We start from the raw sequence: 17514 nt of genomic DNA, 5'->3' as shown, positions 1-17514 counted from the left end.
ACGGGGGAACGGGCTTCGGGGTCCTTGTAAAAACCCCAGCCCACTGCCCGGGGGCCGTGCTGTGGCTGCTGGAGAGAGATGCAGAATGAATGTACCTCTGCTTTCGGGAAGAGGCAAGGCAAGAAAGGTTGGAAACTAACTCTGCCAGAAACTGCCGTGTTCAGAATTTTTCTTTTCTTCTCCTTCATCTCCACCACGAACCTGTCTCTTCTCCGGCCACTGAGACACGGGCTCCCCTCGCCCGGCAGAGAAACAGCTGGAAAAGGTTCCCTGAGACGAGAAGGTGAGTTAAACTTCAGGGGAGGAAGTTAGTGTTTGCTGCAGGGCTGGGGGTTTGCAGGACACTGTTACCATCCTTGTCCAAAGCTCTGTTTTGAACGAATCCCTTTCCTGGGCTCTGGACGGAGTTTTGTGCACCTGCTGTTTCGGGGGGCCGTGGATGGCAAAGTTGGGTCTGCACAGTGAATGCAGACAGGGCAGGTTTTTTCTTTTCTTCTTCTTCTTCTTCTTCTTCTTCTTCTTCTTCTTCTTCTATTTATTGTGTTTATTTATTTTTGGTAGTGGTGGTGGGGGCAGTGTTCTAGAAAGAGCCCCAGGCTGGGAGACAGAGTCCAGGGTTGGATTTGGATTCACTGCGTGACCTTGGACAAGTCACTTCAGCTCCCTGAGTCTGGGGCTTTGCACTCGGAAAATGAGAATGCTCGGGAGGGACTCCCCAGATTTCAAAACAGTCTTTTCTCTCTGCAGGCTGCTCATCTTCCTCTGGCCATACGTTGTAAAGGAAGTAATGCATGCAGAGTAACAGAACACTGCGTGGTGAGCGAGTGTGAAATGCTCGGGCTGTGATTCAACTCTTCGCTGCCTGCCGGAATCCAACTGGCTCTGAAATTGAGAGGAACTTTTATTTCCATTCAGCTGTCGAGTTCTTCTCTTGATTGGAGTGCATATTGGAATGTAAGGTTATAGATGCTCTGGAAACAGCTCTGACCCGAATGAAGAGTGTAGGAAATGGTTGCAGGGGGCCGAGGATGACAGAGGTTTTGGAGATTTTTTTTTTTAAATGCACGGGCTACATCTAAAACCCTTATTCTAGTCAAGTGCCTCAAATAAGTCTGAAATGGAGAGAGCATTAGAGGCCCCTTCACTTTGCAGATAACAAGACCAAGGTCCAGAGAGGGGGAGTCACTGGCTTAGGGATTCATGGCAAGGGTGGCTACGGCCAGCGCTCCAAGAACGTGGAGCAGAGCTGTCATTGATAGCAAAGTCCGAGGAAGCAAATAAGGTCATTGTGGAGCTGCTCCTAGGGGGCAGACACTCTGCCAAGCACTGTCACATTCCTCATTACTTTACCTTTCGGTGCCTCAGTTTCCTCATCTGTGAAATGAGCATACTAATGTTTATGTCACGTTGTTGTTGCGGTGAGTTAATATAGAGGAAGCAGGTAGATTGGTGCCTGGCATCTGAGAAGTGTTCTAGAAGTGTTCCGAAGAAGCGCCTCATGTATATTATTGCACGTAACCCTCCCCGTGCCCAGGGAGATGGGTCCTCAAACTACCCCAGCCTGTAGGGATGACTCACGGAGGCTGAGTAATCCGCCCGGGCCGGCAGTCCCTAAGGGATCAGAACCCAGCGGTGAAGTCAAGAAACACTTTTTAAGCTCTATTTTACCAACTGTGCCTTGTAAGTTTGGTACCAGACTTGTCATTGGCATGAATGAAGCTGAGCTCAGAGAGGTTAAGCCACATGCCCAAGACTGCAGAGCCTGGAAGTGGCACAGCTCTGACCGGGGAAGGGATGCCATCATCTCCTTTTGTTCACAGGTAGATCCCAGGTGTGTAAGAGGTGCTCAATAAACCCGTGAAGCAGCGGCAGCAAAGGTAACAGGAGGCAGTGTCCTGGCCCGAGACTGATTTCTCCCCGTTGTCTTGCAGAACATCTCCAGCGATGCCCATGCCCTTCAGAGCCAGGGGGCTGCCTCCCGGGCATGGCCACCGGGCCTCCTGCAGCCCCCTGAGTCCGCTCCTGCCTGGCCCCCTGCACCCGCCCCCCGCCAAGGGCCTTTACTACCGCAGGGCCCGCCAGGTGGGCGCCCTGGACGCCTCCCCGGCCGCGGACCTGAAGAAGGAGATCCTGGTCAACGTCGGGGGCAGGCGGTACGTCCTCCCCTGGAGCACCCTGGACGACTTTCCGCTGAGCCGCCTGAGCAAACTCAGGTTGTGCCGCAACCACGAGGAGATCTCACAGCTCTGCGATGATTACGACGAGGACAACCAGGAGTTCTTCTTTGACCGGAGCCCCAGTGCGTTCGGCATGATCGTGAGCTTCCTGGCGGCCGGCCGGCTGGCCCTGCTGCGGGGGACGTGCGTGCTGTCCTTCCGGGAAGAGCTGGCCTACTGGGGCATCGAGGAGGCCCACCTGGAGAAATGCTGCCTGCGCGAGCTGCTCAGGAAGCTGGAGGAGCTGGCCGAGCTGCGCCAGCAGGAGACGCTGCACCTGCAGCAGGAGGCCAGGCGCCCCTCGGGGGACCCCTCTCGCTGGGGGGTCTTCATGCACTGGCTGCGGGAGACCGTGGAAAACCCGCACTCCGGGCTCCCCGGCAAGGTCTTTGCTTGTCTGTCCATCCTCTTTGTGGCCACCACAGCGGTCAGCCTGTGTGTCAGCACCATGCCCGACCTGAGGGCCGAGGAAGACAAGGTGAGTGGCCCCTGACCACCGGGCATTGGGCCCAGTGCCCACGGGACTTAGGGGCCCGTGAAAATGTCTAAGTATCTTTAAAAACAACAGAAAAAGAGATTATCATCTAATGTGGATTGGATGCATTTTTAGACCAATGCAGTTGTGAAAGATCATTTTTAATGTTAATTATTATTTATTATTATTATTATTATTATATTGGAGGAAAAGGCTCATGGAGTGCCAAGGGCCCACAAAAGTCATGAGGTGGCTTTGCCCCATAGTGGGCACGGTATTCACAAGCCCCCCCATGGTGTTCGCAGGCCAGGCAGGCCCGGCTTGCCTCTCCCGGCTCTGTGGACCACAGGCAAATTGCTTCAACCCCCTGAACCTTGGTTTCATCCTCCGCAAAACGGGGAACCATCGCTGTGAGGGTTCACACACTCCACACACTTACCACGTGTTTGCTGAGCGGCTACTCTGTGCCATGTACTGTCCCTGGCCCAATCCCTGCCTTCTTGAGCCAATGTGGTGGGCATCCCAGCTCCACATTCAGGTGGAGAAAGCGAGGCACCGGGCCTTTAGCTTTTTTCTTGGAGTTACAGAACCAAGATTCTTGGCTCTCAGTTTACCTGCTTGTTACGTGGGTCCTGAGCTTCCCAGTCAGTCTCACTGGATGGGGGGAACTCAAGGATGAGTTAACTTCTAAGTTACTGTGCCCCAGGAAGCAACAGCAAAATAGGTTTTCCTGCCCATTCTTGCTCTCTTTTTCCAGGAACTTGTAGGAGATTCCCCAGGGGCCAAGTAGTCTGAGAAATGACATATGATCTTAACATTTCATTGGGAAGTTTATTAGAGAGCTTGAAACTCAGAACTGGATTTGTTTCCTAATTGAAAATGTTGCTCCTGTCCTGCTCTACATTCCTCCATGGTTCCCCCTCACCCTAATTACGGAACTTACATTACAGTAGATGGAGGGAACTGATAAAAAGAACACATATATATGATGAATTAACCCTGTGGATGGCCCATAATTGTCAGTTGACAATTTAAGGGAAGTTCCCTTCCCTTGAAGATATAGCCCAGGGCAATATAGTAGAATCTGGAGAACTTTCCAGAAAGAAAGGATTTAAATGGAGAACCAGATCCTGGCTGGCACAGGGTAGGCTCTCAATAAATATGTGTGGGAATAACAGGTATCTTGTGCAACCTATAAATGTTTTGTCCTACAGCAAACCAACCAAAACGTTTGACTTTCAGCTCCCCCACCCCACCCCGGGGGAGGACTATAGCTCCAAACACAGACATTGTTTTATTCTTTGGCACCAAATCATGTGATTTAAGAGCCTGCTCGTTCGCAGAAATATTTACACTTGGACACTGCAGTAAAAAATTAGGACAAAATAAGTGGCCTCTGTCCCCCGTCCCCAGAAGGACGCCCTTGATCTCAGCTGCTGAGGAAGGACCCCTAGATTTCTATCAACCTGTTCCTCAGGGATTTCCCAGAAGCCAGGATTTAGAACGTGCAGAGGGACAAGGTCTTTTCAAAGCCTAATACTCTGAAAATTACCCAAGGTTTGAACCTAGGCTTTGTTGACTGGGGACTCTGGAGATCAAATCAGAGGTCACTGGGAGGCCCGCAGGCCCAGCAGGCCCCAGTCTGGGCTCAGGAGCTCCTGGGATAAAAGGAGGTGATGCCCATGGCCCGGGTCCCCGTCTGCGCTTTCACCTTGTGGAAACCACCTCTGTGTGTGCTTGCTCCCTGGAGAGAGGCTGGGAGGTGCTATCCTCAAAAAAAGTGTGTTTCCCTGTTTAGATGGTGATTTAAAGAACCAGGAGGCTGGGGAGGCGGTCTTTTTTTTTTTTTTTTCCCCAAGACTGCCTTACATTTACATAAAAAGATAATGTTCTCTCTAGCACCAAGCTTGTCCGATATTTCGTATTTGCCCTCAGGGATGTTCAGCTGGCCAGCTGCTTCTGGGGGCAGGCCCTGCCAGGAGGCCTGGGGGCCACATCGTCCTGGGGGCCTAGCAGCATCCATCTGTTCAGATGAAGTAACACCACAGGGGTCGAGAGACACGTCAGGACTGGGACCCACAGACCTCCTCCATCAGACACAGTGTCGTGCTGGGTGGCAGAGGCAGCTTTCGTTTTGCTTTTCCTTCTGTCTTTTTCCAGTGACCTCCCATGGAGTAAACTTGGCAGTTGGGTCTACACTCAAGGTTGGTAAATTACAAAAGAAGAGGGAGGAGGCCCTGTAGACAACAAGGACCATGCCACGTGCCTAGGCACCTCCCAGGTGCATCCAGCTTTTCCCACTTTCCTTGGAAGAGCTCAACCCAAAAGGGAGGAAAGCACCGGTGCTTATTTATGTGGCCTCCATGAGGCTGGCATGGGATCAATGGACTTAATCTTTGAACAACATTTCAAGAAATAGGTATTACTACCACCTCCATTTTACAGATGAGTAAATTGAGGCTTGGGCAACATTTATCCTTTTCTTTTTTCTTTTTCTTTTCTTTTTTTTTTTTTTTTTTTTTCATTTATCCTTTTCTAAAGCTCAGTTAGTTATGTGAGCCAGGATTGAGCTCATCTACCAGCTGGTTCTGAAATCTGACTCCTTAGGGTCACACAACACTGACTTTCAGGGCTGGGCTGCTCTACCTCTGGTCTGGATGCTCAGCTCCGCAGCATTTGGCATTCTGAGGCCGCTGGGGTTTGAGAAGCACGGCCCTGTCCAGCAGGATGGTTCAGAGTGCAGGTCCTCTGGGTTTGAATCGTGGCCTCACGACTCATGAACTCAGTGATCTCGGGGGAGTCCCTTAGCCTCCATGAGCCTGTTTGGTCATCTGTAAAATGGGGATGCTCCCGGCCCTCCCCCCATGGGATTATGATGAGGATTCAGAGTGATTTGCACACAGCGGTGGGAACAATGCTGATGCGTGAGAGGCATTTAATAAACATCAGTCCCATTAGTATTCACTCGTTAGGTCCTGGTCAACAGGATATCACAACGTCCCCCCTTCCCTTCCTTCAGCAAGCTATTGAGTGCCTACAAATGATGCTCTTCTAGGCGCTGGAGACAATAAGATACATTTCCTACCTTCCTGGAGCACTTATGCTGGCCATCCCGGTCCCTGGTTTTTAATCGAGGTGAAAATCACATAAGGTAATATTAACCACCCAAAACTAGACGGCCCAGTAGCATTTGGTACATTTACAATATTTTACAGCCTCCACCTCTATCAAATCCCAAAACATTTCCGCTACTCCAAAATAAAACCCCATCCCCATTAGCACTCACTCCCCAATCCCTCCCCGCCCACCCAGCAACCAGCGCTGGGCCTCCCGCCTCCGTGAATTTCTCTATTCCAGACATTGTACGCAAACGGAATCACACCCTTGTGGCCTTCTGTGACCCCCTCTGTCACTCAGCGTGGTGTTTTCAGAGCCCATCCGCGCCGTAGACTGTACCAGGCCGGGCCAGCACAGGATGAAGATCCTTCTGAGGGCCCAGTAATATTCCACTGTCGCTGCAGGCCACAGTTGGCTTATCCCATCATTCAGGGACAACTGCCACGGTCTCCGAGGCTCCACGCTTCCCTCTGCCTGTGTCCTCGGTCATGACCATCAAGCTGGTCATTCATCCCCAGCCCCCTTGCCATGTGGCCACGGCCCTGGCCGGACAGCTGGGCTGGTCAGGGCACTTCCCTCCCTCTGGATGGAGCACCTGCTCCGCCTCTCCTGACCGGTGCCTTCCTCCCTGCTGCTACCCGGATCCAGCAGCTAGGCGGTAGCTAGCGCGCCAGGGAGAGGAGCCAGGATCTCTAGCTCCTCCGGGCAGAGTTCAGATCCCAGCACTGCCGCGCCCTGGCTCCGCCCTGAGACCAGTCACTGTCTTGTCCTGTGCCTCTGTTTCCTCACCTACTCAGAACCCGGTGCTGAGGACCGAACGGTCCTAGTCATCACGCACCCGCCAGCAGGGAGCCACCCCTGGCTGCGTTTACACCCCCTTGGGGACTCAGCTCACACCCCTCCGGCTCCTCCACCTGCCCGTCCGCTTGGCCCATCAGCCTCTCCCAGCCACGTGAGCAGCCGGTGGCTCAGACGTCTTCTCTGTTTTATTGTCCATTCAGTCGTGCGTTCAGCAGACCTTTCCCGAGGGCCTCCTCTGTGCCCGAGACCCAATGGTGACAAGTATGGGCACAAGTCTCTCTCTACCCCCAGCTCAGCCTTCGCTCGTTTCTCCTCCACTTTAGATTCTAGTCCTGCCCTGGAGGTTTGCTGGGGGCGTTCAGGGACCTTGCTGTGGGAGATGCGCGCTGATCCCAGAGGCGCAAAGCGCTCTCCCTCCTGCCTGTGCTTCCAACATCTTGCTAAGGGCCGGGGAAAGGAGGACGCAGACAGATTTTTTTAAACACCAGGTGGAACTATAGGGGCCCCTCGCTGGAACGATGCCCTTTCTTGGGTGGGTCACCGAAGTCACCCCATGGGGTGCCATTTCCACCGCTTCCCCTTTCACGGAAAGCCTCATGCTGGAGCCAGCTCTCCTCCCCTGCCACTTTCTCAGATCATGAATCAGCTCCATAAAGAACTGCCTCGCTCTCAGTAGCTTCCCCGTGTTTGGTGACATTTGGTGATTGCTCCAGGGGATTCTTCTTAAACTGGCTTTTCGGTTTTGGGTTTTCTTCTTCCCCCTCCAGCTTCGTCTCCCTATATCAGGACCAGCAGGCAGAGTTCCCCACTCCCTGGACAGGACCTACTCCTCCTGCCTCACTGTGGCTCACCTGCTCTTCCTGCCTCATCACGTGTCCCTGGCTCCGTGCCCAACCCCGACCCCCATCTGCCCTCTGGCCCATGCTCCCAGAGCCCCTGTATTCTAGAGCTGGGGTGCAGGAAAGAGAGGGGCAGAAAGGAGCATGACCCCGGGGGGGTGGGGAGAGGACAGAGAGAACTGGTTCCCAGGGAAAGGGTGAGCCGGGCCGAGGAATGAGTCAGCAGGGTGAGGAAGCCACTCTGGACCACAGGCCGGGGCATGGATAGAGGAATTCGCAGGCTGAAAGGAGAAGACCTGAGCTGCTGAGGAGATAGGGACAAGCGCTGAGCTACCAGGGGGTGGCAAGTGGCTGATTCGGGCCTACTTCCATGGCCCCAGGGTGTGAGGAAAGCTCCAAGGTCAAGACTGGCCCCAAGTCCCTCCCAGATGGTGTTTCTGGAACTGGCCCTTCCTGCACCTGCATCATCTGCAGGGCAGCCTGTCCATGTGGGCCCCCAGCGACAGTGGTCTGCCCTTGGAGAGCCCTGCCTGTCCTCTGACCCCAGGGCTGTTCTCAAGCTTTTGGAAAAGGCTCAGGGCAAAGTCGTGGGGCCCCTCAGTGCCTCACCAACCGACCTGCCTAGCTCAGGCTCGGGCCCTGGCTTCTTTTTTATTAAGACGTAATCCGTATCCTACTAGGTCCCCTTGTAGAGTGCACACATCAGGGGCTTTTAGGGTATACTTGGGGGATGATCTCTTCTGTCCCAGAACATTTTCATCCTCCCACAAAGAAACCCTGCGCCCTCTGTCCCAGTGTTCCCCATTCTCCCGAGCCCCCTTGGCCCCCGGCAATCATCAGCATACTTCTGCCTTTTCTGGACATTTCCTGTAAATGTGGCTTTCTTTTGCATGTGGCTCTCTTCACTGAGCCAAGGGTTATTCATCCATGCTGTAGCAGGTATCAGAGCTTCCTTTTTAGGGCTGAATATTATCCCACTGTGTGGATACAGCACAGGTTGGTTATCCATTCATTAGCTGATGGGTATTTGTGTTTGATTCTGCTTTTGGCTGCTGTGGATAAAGCAGCTGTGGACATGTGTGGACAGGTTTTCGGGTAGATGGATGTTTTCAATTCCTTCTGGTGTTGAAGGAATACCCAAGCGTAGAATTGCCAAGTCATACAGCAAACACGTGTTTATCGTTTTTTTTTTCTTTAAACATGTATTTATTTTTGAGAGAGAGAGAGAGCAGGAGAGGAGCAGAGGGAGAGGGAGAGTCATAAGCAGACTCTGTGCTGAGATTGTGACCTGAGCTGAAACCAAAGGTCTGGAGCTTGATGGACGTGTGTCCAATTTCTGAGGAGCCACCACCCCGTGTCCCGCAGCTGCCGCACCATTTAGATTCTCACCCGAATGCTTGGCATTCTAGCTTCTCCACAGACTCACCCACACTTAATATTTGGTCCTTATGCTCCCAGCCTTCCTAGTGAGTGTGGTGGCATCTGATTGAGGTTTTAATTTCTTTTTTTAAAAAGATTTTATTTATTTATTCATGAGGGACACACAGAGAGAGGCAAAGACATAGGCAGAGGGAGAAGAAGCCGCCCTGCAGGGAGCCCAATGTGGGACTTGATCCTGGAACCCCGGGATCACGTCCTGAGCTGAAGGCAGATGCTCAACCAGAGCCACCCAGGTATCTCTCAGTTTTGATTTCTGACCTTGATTGGTTTTCTAGCTTTTCATGGTCAAAAATGAGAGACATTTATGAAGTAAACAGAATGATGTTGAACCCCCAAGGATCCATGACTCAGTTTCCACCATGAGTCACTCTTGTTCTTTCCTGCTCCACTCCCTCCCCCACCCCAATCACTTATTATTACTGCCATTCACTTCAGTTTTACTTATAAGATGTACACTCAGTGAAAGGGATAGATCTTAGCTGTACAACTGAACAACTGCATATGCCCGCATCATCCGCACCTTCTGTTTAACATAGGAAATTCCTGTTTGCCTGGAAAGCTCTCTCGTGTTCCCTCAGAGCCCATCCCTACCCCACACAGAGGTGGCCGCTGTTTGAGTGATTTTGTCCACTGTCTTGACTGTCACATAGATGGAAGAGCGCATCCTCCTCTGCAAGTGAGAGCACCCACAGCGTGGCATTGCTCACCCTCTCGTCTTCATAGACCTGACTCGCACTCTTGGCTGCATGGAGCAATCAGAGCAGACCTCTATCCACCAGTGGCGGGGCCTCTTAGGGAGGTGACATCCATCTTGGTTTGCCCAGGACCATGGGGCTCTGGTGACCTGGCACTTTCTGTGCTCAGAGCAGGAAAGATGTGGGCAAAGATGTGCACAAAGATGTGCATGTGGACAAATGCAGGACTAGTTGTTCACCCTACCTACAAAATACAACCAAAAGCTCCCTCAGAGAAAAAGAAAGTTTTTGATTTCCCTCCTATTTTTCTCCAAACGTGGCTGGCCTAGGAATTATTTCCTTGGCTCAGGCCCCATAAATCCCCACCTCGAAGGGGGCATTTCTCAGAGGACTGGTGCTGGGAGAGTGGTTTCAGGATTTGAGCAGAGTAGCAGCACAGGGTGGTGATGCAGCAGAGGGCTTGCTGCAGTACAGGGAGGTGGCCGGCAGGCCAGGCCAGAGGGAGGTGGGTGGTGCATGCCTTGAATAGCCAAATGCCCACACAGAGGCAGAGGAGCACCCGCAAAGCCTGTGCACCTCTCAGGAGTCACCTTCTTGAGCTATTGAGTCAATGGTCTGGAAAGGTTCTTCCCAGGCTACCAGAAGTCCTGAAGCCAAGGAGAAAACTTCCAGAATGTTACAACAGTGGCCTTGTAGGGGCAATCTGGCCCAGAGTCTGAAAAACTCCCAGATGCCATTGAGTCAACTGCAGGGCTTGCCAAAATGCAGATTCATGGGCCCCACTCCAGGGTTTGATTTTGTGGTGAGAGCCCAAGAACCTGCATTTGTAACAAGCATTCTGGGGGATTCTGATGCAGGGTGTGCTAAATCCACTTTGAGAAATACTGGTTCTGTTCCAACCTCTTCACTGGAAACTGAAGCACAGAGAGAGGCAGTGACCACTACAAGGTCACACAGCAAGTCTGCAGCAAGACTAGGGAGTCAGGTCCCAAAACTTGTGGCACTCCAGGATTCTTTTTTTTTAAGATTTTATTTATTTATTCATGAGAGATATATAGAGAGAGAGGCAGAGACACTGGCAGAGGGAGAAGCAGGCTCCTCGCAGGGAGCCCAATGTGGGACTCGATCCCCGGACCCCGGGATCATGCCCTGAGCTGAAGGCAGAAGCTCAACCGCTGAGCCACCCAGACATCCCACACTCCCAAATTCTGAAGCAAACCCTAGATGGTCAGGGAAAAGACCTCTTGTGTGTTTAAGAAGTTCTTCCCCTTCCTGTAAAATCCAGGGAAAGGAGAAGGGTACTGTTGCCCTTGTACTGACCAGGCCGGCTGTGCCCATAACCAGTGGATCATCTCACAAGGATAGCTACAGTGGTAGATACAGTGAGAGATACAGTGCATCATCTGTAACCTGTGCATCATCTCGCACACATAGCCACAGTATATCGTGTGCCTGCAGGTGCAACAGCCTGCTCACTTCTGTGTGCTCATTTCCATTCACCACACTTCTCCCAGTGTAGAGAACCACAAGTCCAGAGAAGGCAATGGATCTGCAGTCAGTGGAAGTGTGGGATTTGAACCTGAGTCACAGACACAGACAGGCACATTGAGATGGGGACAGACCACCCCATTTTCTCTCTTCCTCCAGCTGCTAGACATAAAAAGAGCATTTCGTTTCAATTCAGTATTCCTGTGGGCACAGGCAGTGGAAATAATTTCTTTTTCCACTTCAGAGGTTTTTAATCCAAAGAACTGAAGTTGTCAACATCTTACTTTCCACTCAGGCAACTAGCTTTGGTCATTCATTCACTCATCCATCATATGTGTGTGTGTGTGTGTGTGTGTGTATACATATATTACTTCTGGAAAGTTCTACTGCACAGATTCAAACCTCAATCAACTAAATTAAAATTCTGAGGTCCTAACCAGGACATCAGGGGGTTTTGCAAAGCCCCCAGATGATTCTAATATGCAGCCAAAGCTGAGAACCACTGTGCCAGACCAGAGCTCCTTGAACTTTGATGTGCACATGAATCACTTGAGAGATTGTTAAGATCCAGGTTTTGATTCCTTAGGGATGGGGTGAGGCCCACGATTCTGTGTTTCTTACAAGCTCTCCAGGGAAGCTGATGCTTTTGGTCCGAGGGCCATGCTTTAAGTGGCACAGGGGCCAATGGAACACTCTATTGGGAGCCAGGAGCCAGGCAGGGAGCATGAATGATGCAACAGTGAATCCACAGTAGCCCCCACCTAGCTGCAATCTCCAGAGGGCAACAGACCCTGTGTGAATAGTTGCAATCATCCATCACAGGGCTGTACCAGGGACAACGGAGCCCTCTCTGCCCCACCAGGCTCCAACCTCCCAAAATTGACATCTGCTTCTCTACTACCTTACCCCCGGAGCCTCGGAGCCTAGTACAGATGAGCCCTCCATGCATTTTTGTTGGATGAATGAATGAAGAATGGTAGGTAAGGAAGTTACAAAATAGCATACAGTGGCTGAGAGATCATCTACTATGTACATGAGCTCAGGCAAGTCATTTCACTGCTTGGAACCATGTCCTCGGCATAAAATGGGATCACATTGCCTGCTCATGACATCATGTGTAGCAGAAGTGACAACACTAGAACAATGCATGGAACACAAAAGGGGCTTAGATTAGTGAAGCCCCTTGCTTCACTAATTGCTATAACAAAGAGGCCCCAAGATAGAATGGCTTTAAACAAAATAGATGTTGGGTGGGGGGCACCTGGTGGCTCAGTAGTTGAGCATCTGCCTTTGGCTCAGGTCGTGATCCTGGGGTCCTGGGATTGAGTTCTGCATCGGGCTCCATGCAGAGAGCCTGCTTCTCCCTCTACCTATGTCTCTTACTGCCTCTCTCTCTGTGTCTGTTGTAAATAAATAAATAAAATCTTTTAAAAAATGACAACAAGAAAACAAAATAGATATTGGGGCCCCAACTCTTGATTTCGGCTCAGATCATGACCTCAGGGTTGTGAGACGGAGCCCCGCATCTGGCTCTGTGCTCGGTGTGGAGTCAGCTTGAGATTCTCTCTCCTACTCCCTCTGCCCCTCCCCTCCCAAAAATAAAATTTAAAAAAATAGATATTGAGTTCTCTTGCAAAAAGGGATCGAAGTGAGTGAGCAGCTCTCAGTTGGAGACTCAAGATTGTTTCCACTCCATCCCACTTCCCACTCCATCCTCTCCTAGGGCATTGGTCCAATCTGTAGGTTCTAGGCTGGTTTGCAGGGCCATGTGGGTTGCCCCAGCTGACAATGAAACAGTATGTAGGAACTCACACCAACATCCTAAGTCCTGGGATGGGAGGTGGCACACATCACTTCTGTTCACATTTCATGAGTGGGTTCTTTGTTATTTGGCCACACTTTGCTGCAAGGGAGGCTGGAAAGGGTGGTCCCCGATCTAGCTGACTGGCCACGTGCCCGGCCACAACTCGAGAGCTATCTAAAAAGGGGGTTTTGAGAGTCTACAGCACACGGAGCTCAATTGAGATCGAGAGATGATAGATAATATACAAACAGAGAAAAACTATATGGTATAAATAGAATCTATATAGAACCTATATAGCTATATATGGTATTGATACTGATGTCGATGTCACTACAGATACAAGGAGTCACTTCTCGGCATGGTTTCTTCCTCCCTTCCCAGCGCTGCCGCCCACCACTCTCATCCTGCATTTTATCGCCTCCCCAGGGTGAGTGCTCTCAGAAGTGCTACTATATTTTCATCGTGGAGACGGTCTGCGTGGCCTGGTTTTCCCTGGAGTTCTGTCTGCGGTTTGTCCAGGCCCAGAACAAGTGCGAGTTTTTCCAAGGCCCCCTGAACATCATCGACATCCTGGCCATCTCCCCGTACTACGTGTCCCTGGCGGTGTCGGGCGAGCCCCGGGAGGATGGCGAGAGGCCAGGCGGGGGCTCCTACCTGGAGAAGGTGGGGCTGGCGCTGAGGGTGCTGCGGGCGCTGCGCATCCTCTACGTGATGCGCCTGGCCCGCCACTCGCTGGGGCTGCAGAGCCTGGGCCTCACCGTGCGCCGCTGCACGCGCGAGTTTGGCCTGCTCCTCCTCTTCCTCTGCGTGGCCGTCACCCTCTTCTCCCCTCTGGTCTATGTGGCCGAGAACGAGTCCGGGCGGGTCCTGGAGTTCACCAGCATCCCGGCCTCCTACTGGTGGGCCGTCATCTCCATGACCACGGTGGGCTACGGAGACATGGTCCCGCGCAGCGTGCCGGGCCAGATGGTGGCCCTCAGCAGCATCCTGAGTGGGATCCTCATCATGGCCTTCCCAGCCACATCCATCTTCCACACCTTCTCACACTCCTACCTGGAGCTCAAGAAGGAGCAGGAGCAACTCCAAGCGCGCCTTCGCCACCTGCAACACGCCGCCACGGCCGGTGAACACGAACTCCTGGGTGACGTCGACGACCTGGTCCCAGAGGGCCCCACCTTGCCCACTAACTACATTTAACTCAAAACCCTCCATGAAAAGGGCAGGACTGCAACCCAGCGCCCTCGGCTGACCCAGCTAGAGAACACCAGGTGTAGACCATCTGGTAGGATGTTTCTAGAGCTCCAGGGTCTCTCCCAAAGCTGGGAGGGGCTCAAGGCCACAGCTGTTTGCTTGTTGTGATTCTTGACCCCACCGGCCATGGCAATTCTGGCTATCATTATGGATGCTCCCTGCCTTTTCCCCCCTCTCTGCACCTTGCTGAGCACATTGGCTCTTTCTGTTAGGTCAGCCATCCTCCACTCCTCTTCCTCCCCTGCAGTCTTCCACGCCCCAGGCTGGGTTCTGGATGCACAGAACTGAGCCTACAGAACTCCATTCCTCCCCCCGAGGCTCTCTTTCCAGGCTCACCCTACCAACAGGAACCAGAGAGGTCAGTCACTGCAAACCCTTCTGATCAGATATCCCCACCTAGCCCTATCGCAGGTTCCAGCAGAGATCAATATGTCCTCTCCCCACTCACCATTGCCAGTGGCATTTCCCGAATGCCGCTGCCTCCTCCCCGGCTCTGGAAGCTTTTAGCCAAGAAGGCAGAACTGGCCTCAGCGCTAAACCCCACATTGGGAGCTGGTGGCCTGCCGTTCCTCCTGATGTGCCTGGGACCTGGGCAGGCATGCCACTTGCCAGCACAGCAGGCCCTCCTTGGCCAACTGGACTCTTATTGGGACATTCTCCAATTATCCAGCTCTTGGCCCTGACAGAGGCTAACTCTTGCAGGGCACTGCATTGTCCCTGGAGAGAACCATTCCTGCTGCTGGTTCCTCCAGCCCTGAAGAGACCTCGGCTTTCCACCCTCAGCTCAGCCACCCACCGCAGATGCAGTATAGCTTCAGTGCAGAAATGTGAGCAGCCTTAGGATCTGCCCCTTGCCAGCATGCACGACCAGTGTAAATTCCTCCGCTTTTCTTTAAGTATGTTTGTCAATTTAGGTATTCATTCACAAACAGATTCAGCCCTTTGCATCCAGTGGAGGAAGCAGAGGCAGGAGCAAGTTGTTTAAGCTAAAAGCAGTGTGTGCTGAGGCCAGAACCATGAATCCTGAGCCACCAGCTCACAGAGAGCTTCACCCAGACCCAGGAGGGGTTGAATGAGGAGGAATGTTCTGGGAGCTAAAGTTGGGAGGGGGTGGGAATGGGAAGGTGGTAGGCTGTGAGGACTGAGCAGAGGATCTGGGCTTTCTGGTAGATGCTGGAGGAAGCAGTGATGTGGCTACACAGCAGGTGTGGATGAAGACGGTTAGGCAGCGTGCAGGAAGACCAGCGTGGGGCAGAGAATGACCAAGTGGCTCAGACAGGTTCTGAGGACCTCCTTCCTCTAATTATTAGTTGTGCGAGGAGTGCCAAGTCCTGGTGTCGCTTATTTTCTGGGGGAGGCCTCGACGGCACCTTCCTTGAATGACACAGCTGTGCACTTTACAGTTGGCTGGAAACCCACTGCAGAATGCGCACTGGACATGCACCACATGGAATGGTGGTGGTGAGGTTGTCAGGGATGGGTGGATCCAATGTCATCTGTGTGTAAGCACGTCAGTGTTTCATCATCGGAGACAGCTTGCCTGCTCTTCATTCATTCTGCTGGCGTTTAGTGCAGGCCCACCATGTGCCAGGCACCTGCCTTCCTCTGACTGCAACACCAGGCACCACGCCGGCTCTGGCCCAGGGCAGCATCCTGTACAAGCATCTGGCTGCAAGCTAGCCTCATCTCGAGGGTAGCCCTCATTCCCTTCTGGGAACCCTCCCAGCTGAGGGGGTAGATGCCTCCATCCCTCCAGACCCTCCAAATCTGCAGGTCGGCCCCAGTCCTTCCCACACTGACATTTCACCAAGGAAGCTCTTTGCAGAGTGGCACGGTGGTCACACACAAGGAAAGCCCCTCTGTAAAATCCCTACCCCGTGCCATCTGCCCCAGGAAGTGATTAGCACAGTCTCATGAGCTTGGGGTACTTGTGACCTGAGTCCTCACTCAGGCCCTGATTTTCACTCTCTGTGACTGTAACTCCTTTCCCTCTGCCATGTGTGGGGCTTTGGCCAGATCTGTGATTTTTCTGACAGGGGCTCTGGCAAGACCCTTGGGGTTGCTTTGTGGGCAGAGAGCTCTGCATCCCAAGGTAAAACATTTGAAAAGAATGATTTTGAAAAGGATGTGAGAATTTCTAGACATCCTCCCACCTCTAGCCAGGTCCCCTTGAATTGAGGTGGAGAGCTCACCTCCAGAACCAAGGAAGAATCCTCGACAGCCTGTGGAAGGCCTGGGAGCCCCATCGGACCCCATCCCCGGCCCTCCCTCTTCTCCTGGGAGGCCTTTTTTTCTGTGCTGTGTGTGTGCAATAATGCCTCACTGCAGCTCTGCCCATCCTGTGATGGCTTCCACCTAGGCAGCTCCATTCTCCTCTGGTTTATATTCCAGCCATCTGAGCAAAAGGGTGCCAGGACTATAAGAAACCTAGGTAAGCCCATCTCCAACGTTACAAGATCCTACAGCATCTTAATACATGCCCGGTGGAAATTCTACCAAATTAGAAGTGGAAAATTGGAATTGATTGCTCACATGTGGGGCTTAATTAAACGCTCTATTTTTTCTCCCCAGTAATAGCCCCAGGGACTGGTCTAAGTAGAATTTGTCTAGCCAGCTTCCCTTCATGCTGATTGGATGGGATAGAGATGACAAGCGAGTTGCTAGGTGGTCTCTTCCTCCCCATTGGCTGAAAGGAGTCTTGCCAGTCCCTTAAGGGCTTGTTTTCTCTGAGGTCAATGGGCATGAGTGCAGCCAAAGGTTGAAATTTTCCAGCCAAAGGCAAAGGGTAGCTGGCCCTTTTCTTCAAGCAATTTCATTTTGTGTCATAGATGTAGCTCCCAGAGATCATTTTATTATTATTATTATTGTTATTATTATTATTTTAATTGAAGTGCAGTTGACACACAATGTTACATTAGTTGCAGGTGTACAACACAGTGATTGAACAAGTCTATACATTAATGCTGTGCGCACCCCAAGTGTGGCTACCATCGGGATAACTTTAAAATGTTGGTCTCTAACCAGAGTCGAGCCCAAGAAGTGACTTGGGGATGGATAGGTTAATTCTTCAACCTGGTGCCGGAGGGGGGGGGGGGGGCTCCACCCACTGACTCTATTTTGAAGGCTTATAGGACTTGAGAAACTGGTAACTGGACAGCTCATCAGAATACTATATAAGCAGGGAGCTTCCATGAGGGGGTCTGTGACCCTCTGGAGATTATGTGAATCTCAAAGTGCATAGCTTCAAAAACCAGTCCAACAACTTTTATCAGATCCTCAAAGGAATCCATGGCCCCTATGAAAGGATAAGAAATTACTAAGTAAATCAAGTCTCATATTTTAAGGTGAAGGGACCAAGGCTCAGAGAGGGAGAGCCACCTGCCCAAGG

At 52.0% G+C, this 17514-nt stretch overlaps 1 protein-coding gene across 1 annotated transcript; it reads left to right on the top strand.

Annotated features, from left to right (window-relative positions):
* Positions 1-225: 225 nt before the first annotated feature.
* Positions 226-14171, top strand: KCNG4 (potassium voltage-gated channel modifier subfamily G member 4). Its single transcript, XM_055306763.1, has 4 exons — positions 226-283; positions 748-954; positions 1932-2694; positions 13302-14171. The coding sequence occupies exons 3-4, from the start codon at positions 1945-1947 to the stop codon at positions 14070-14072; spliced, it is 1521 nt and encodes a 506-aa protein (XP_055162738.1). The 5' UTR covers positions 226-283; positions 748-954; positions 1932-1944; the 3' UTR covers positions 14073-14171.
* The last annotated feature ends 3343 nt before the right edge of the window (positions 14172-17514 follow it).

Source organism: Nyctereutes procyonoides, unplaced genomic scaffold (genome assembly GCF_905146905.1).
Source record: "Nyctereutes procyonoides isolate TBG_1078 unplaced genomic scaffold, NYPRO_anot_genome, whole genome shotgun sequence".
NCBI classification, from domain to species: domain Eukaryota; kingdom Metazoa; phylum Chordata; class Mammalia; order Carnivora; family Canidae; genus Nyctereutes; species Nyctereutes procyonoides.
The sequence above is the reverse complement of the archived record's forward strand: the minus strand, read 5'-3'. Positions and strand labels throughout refer to the sequence as shown.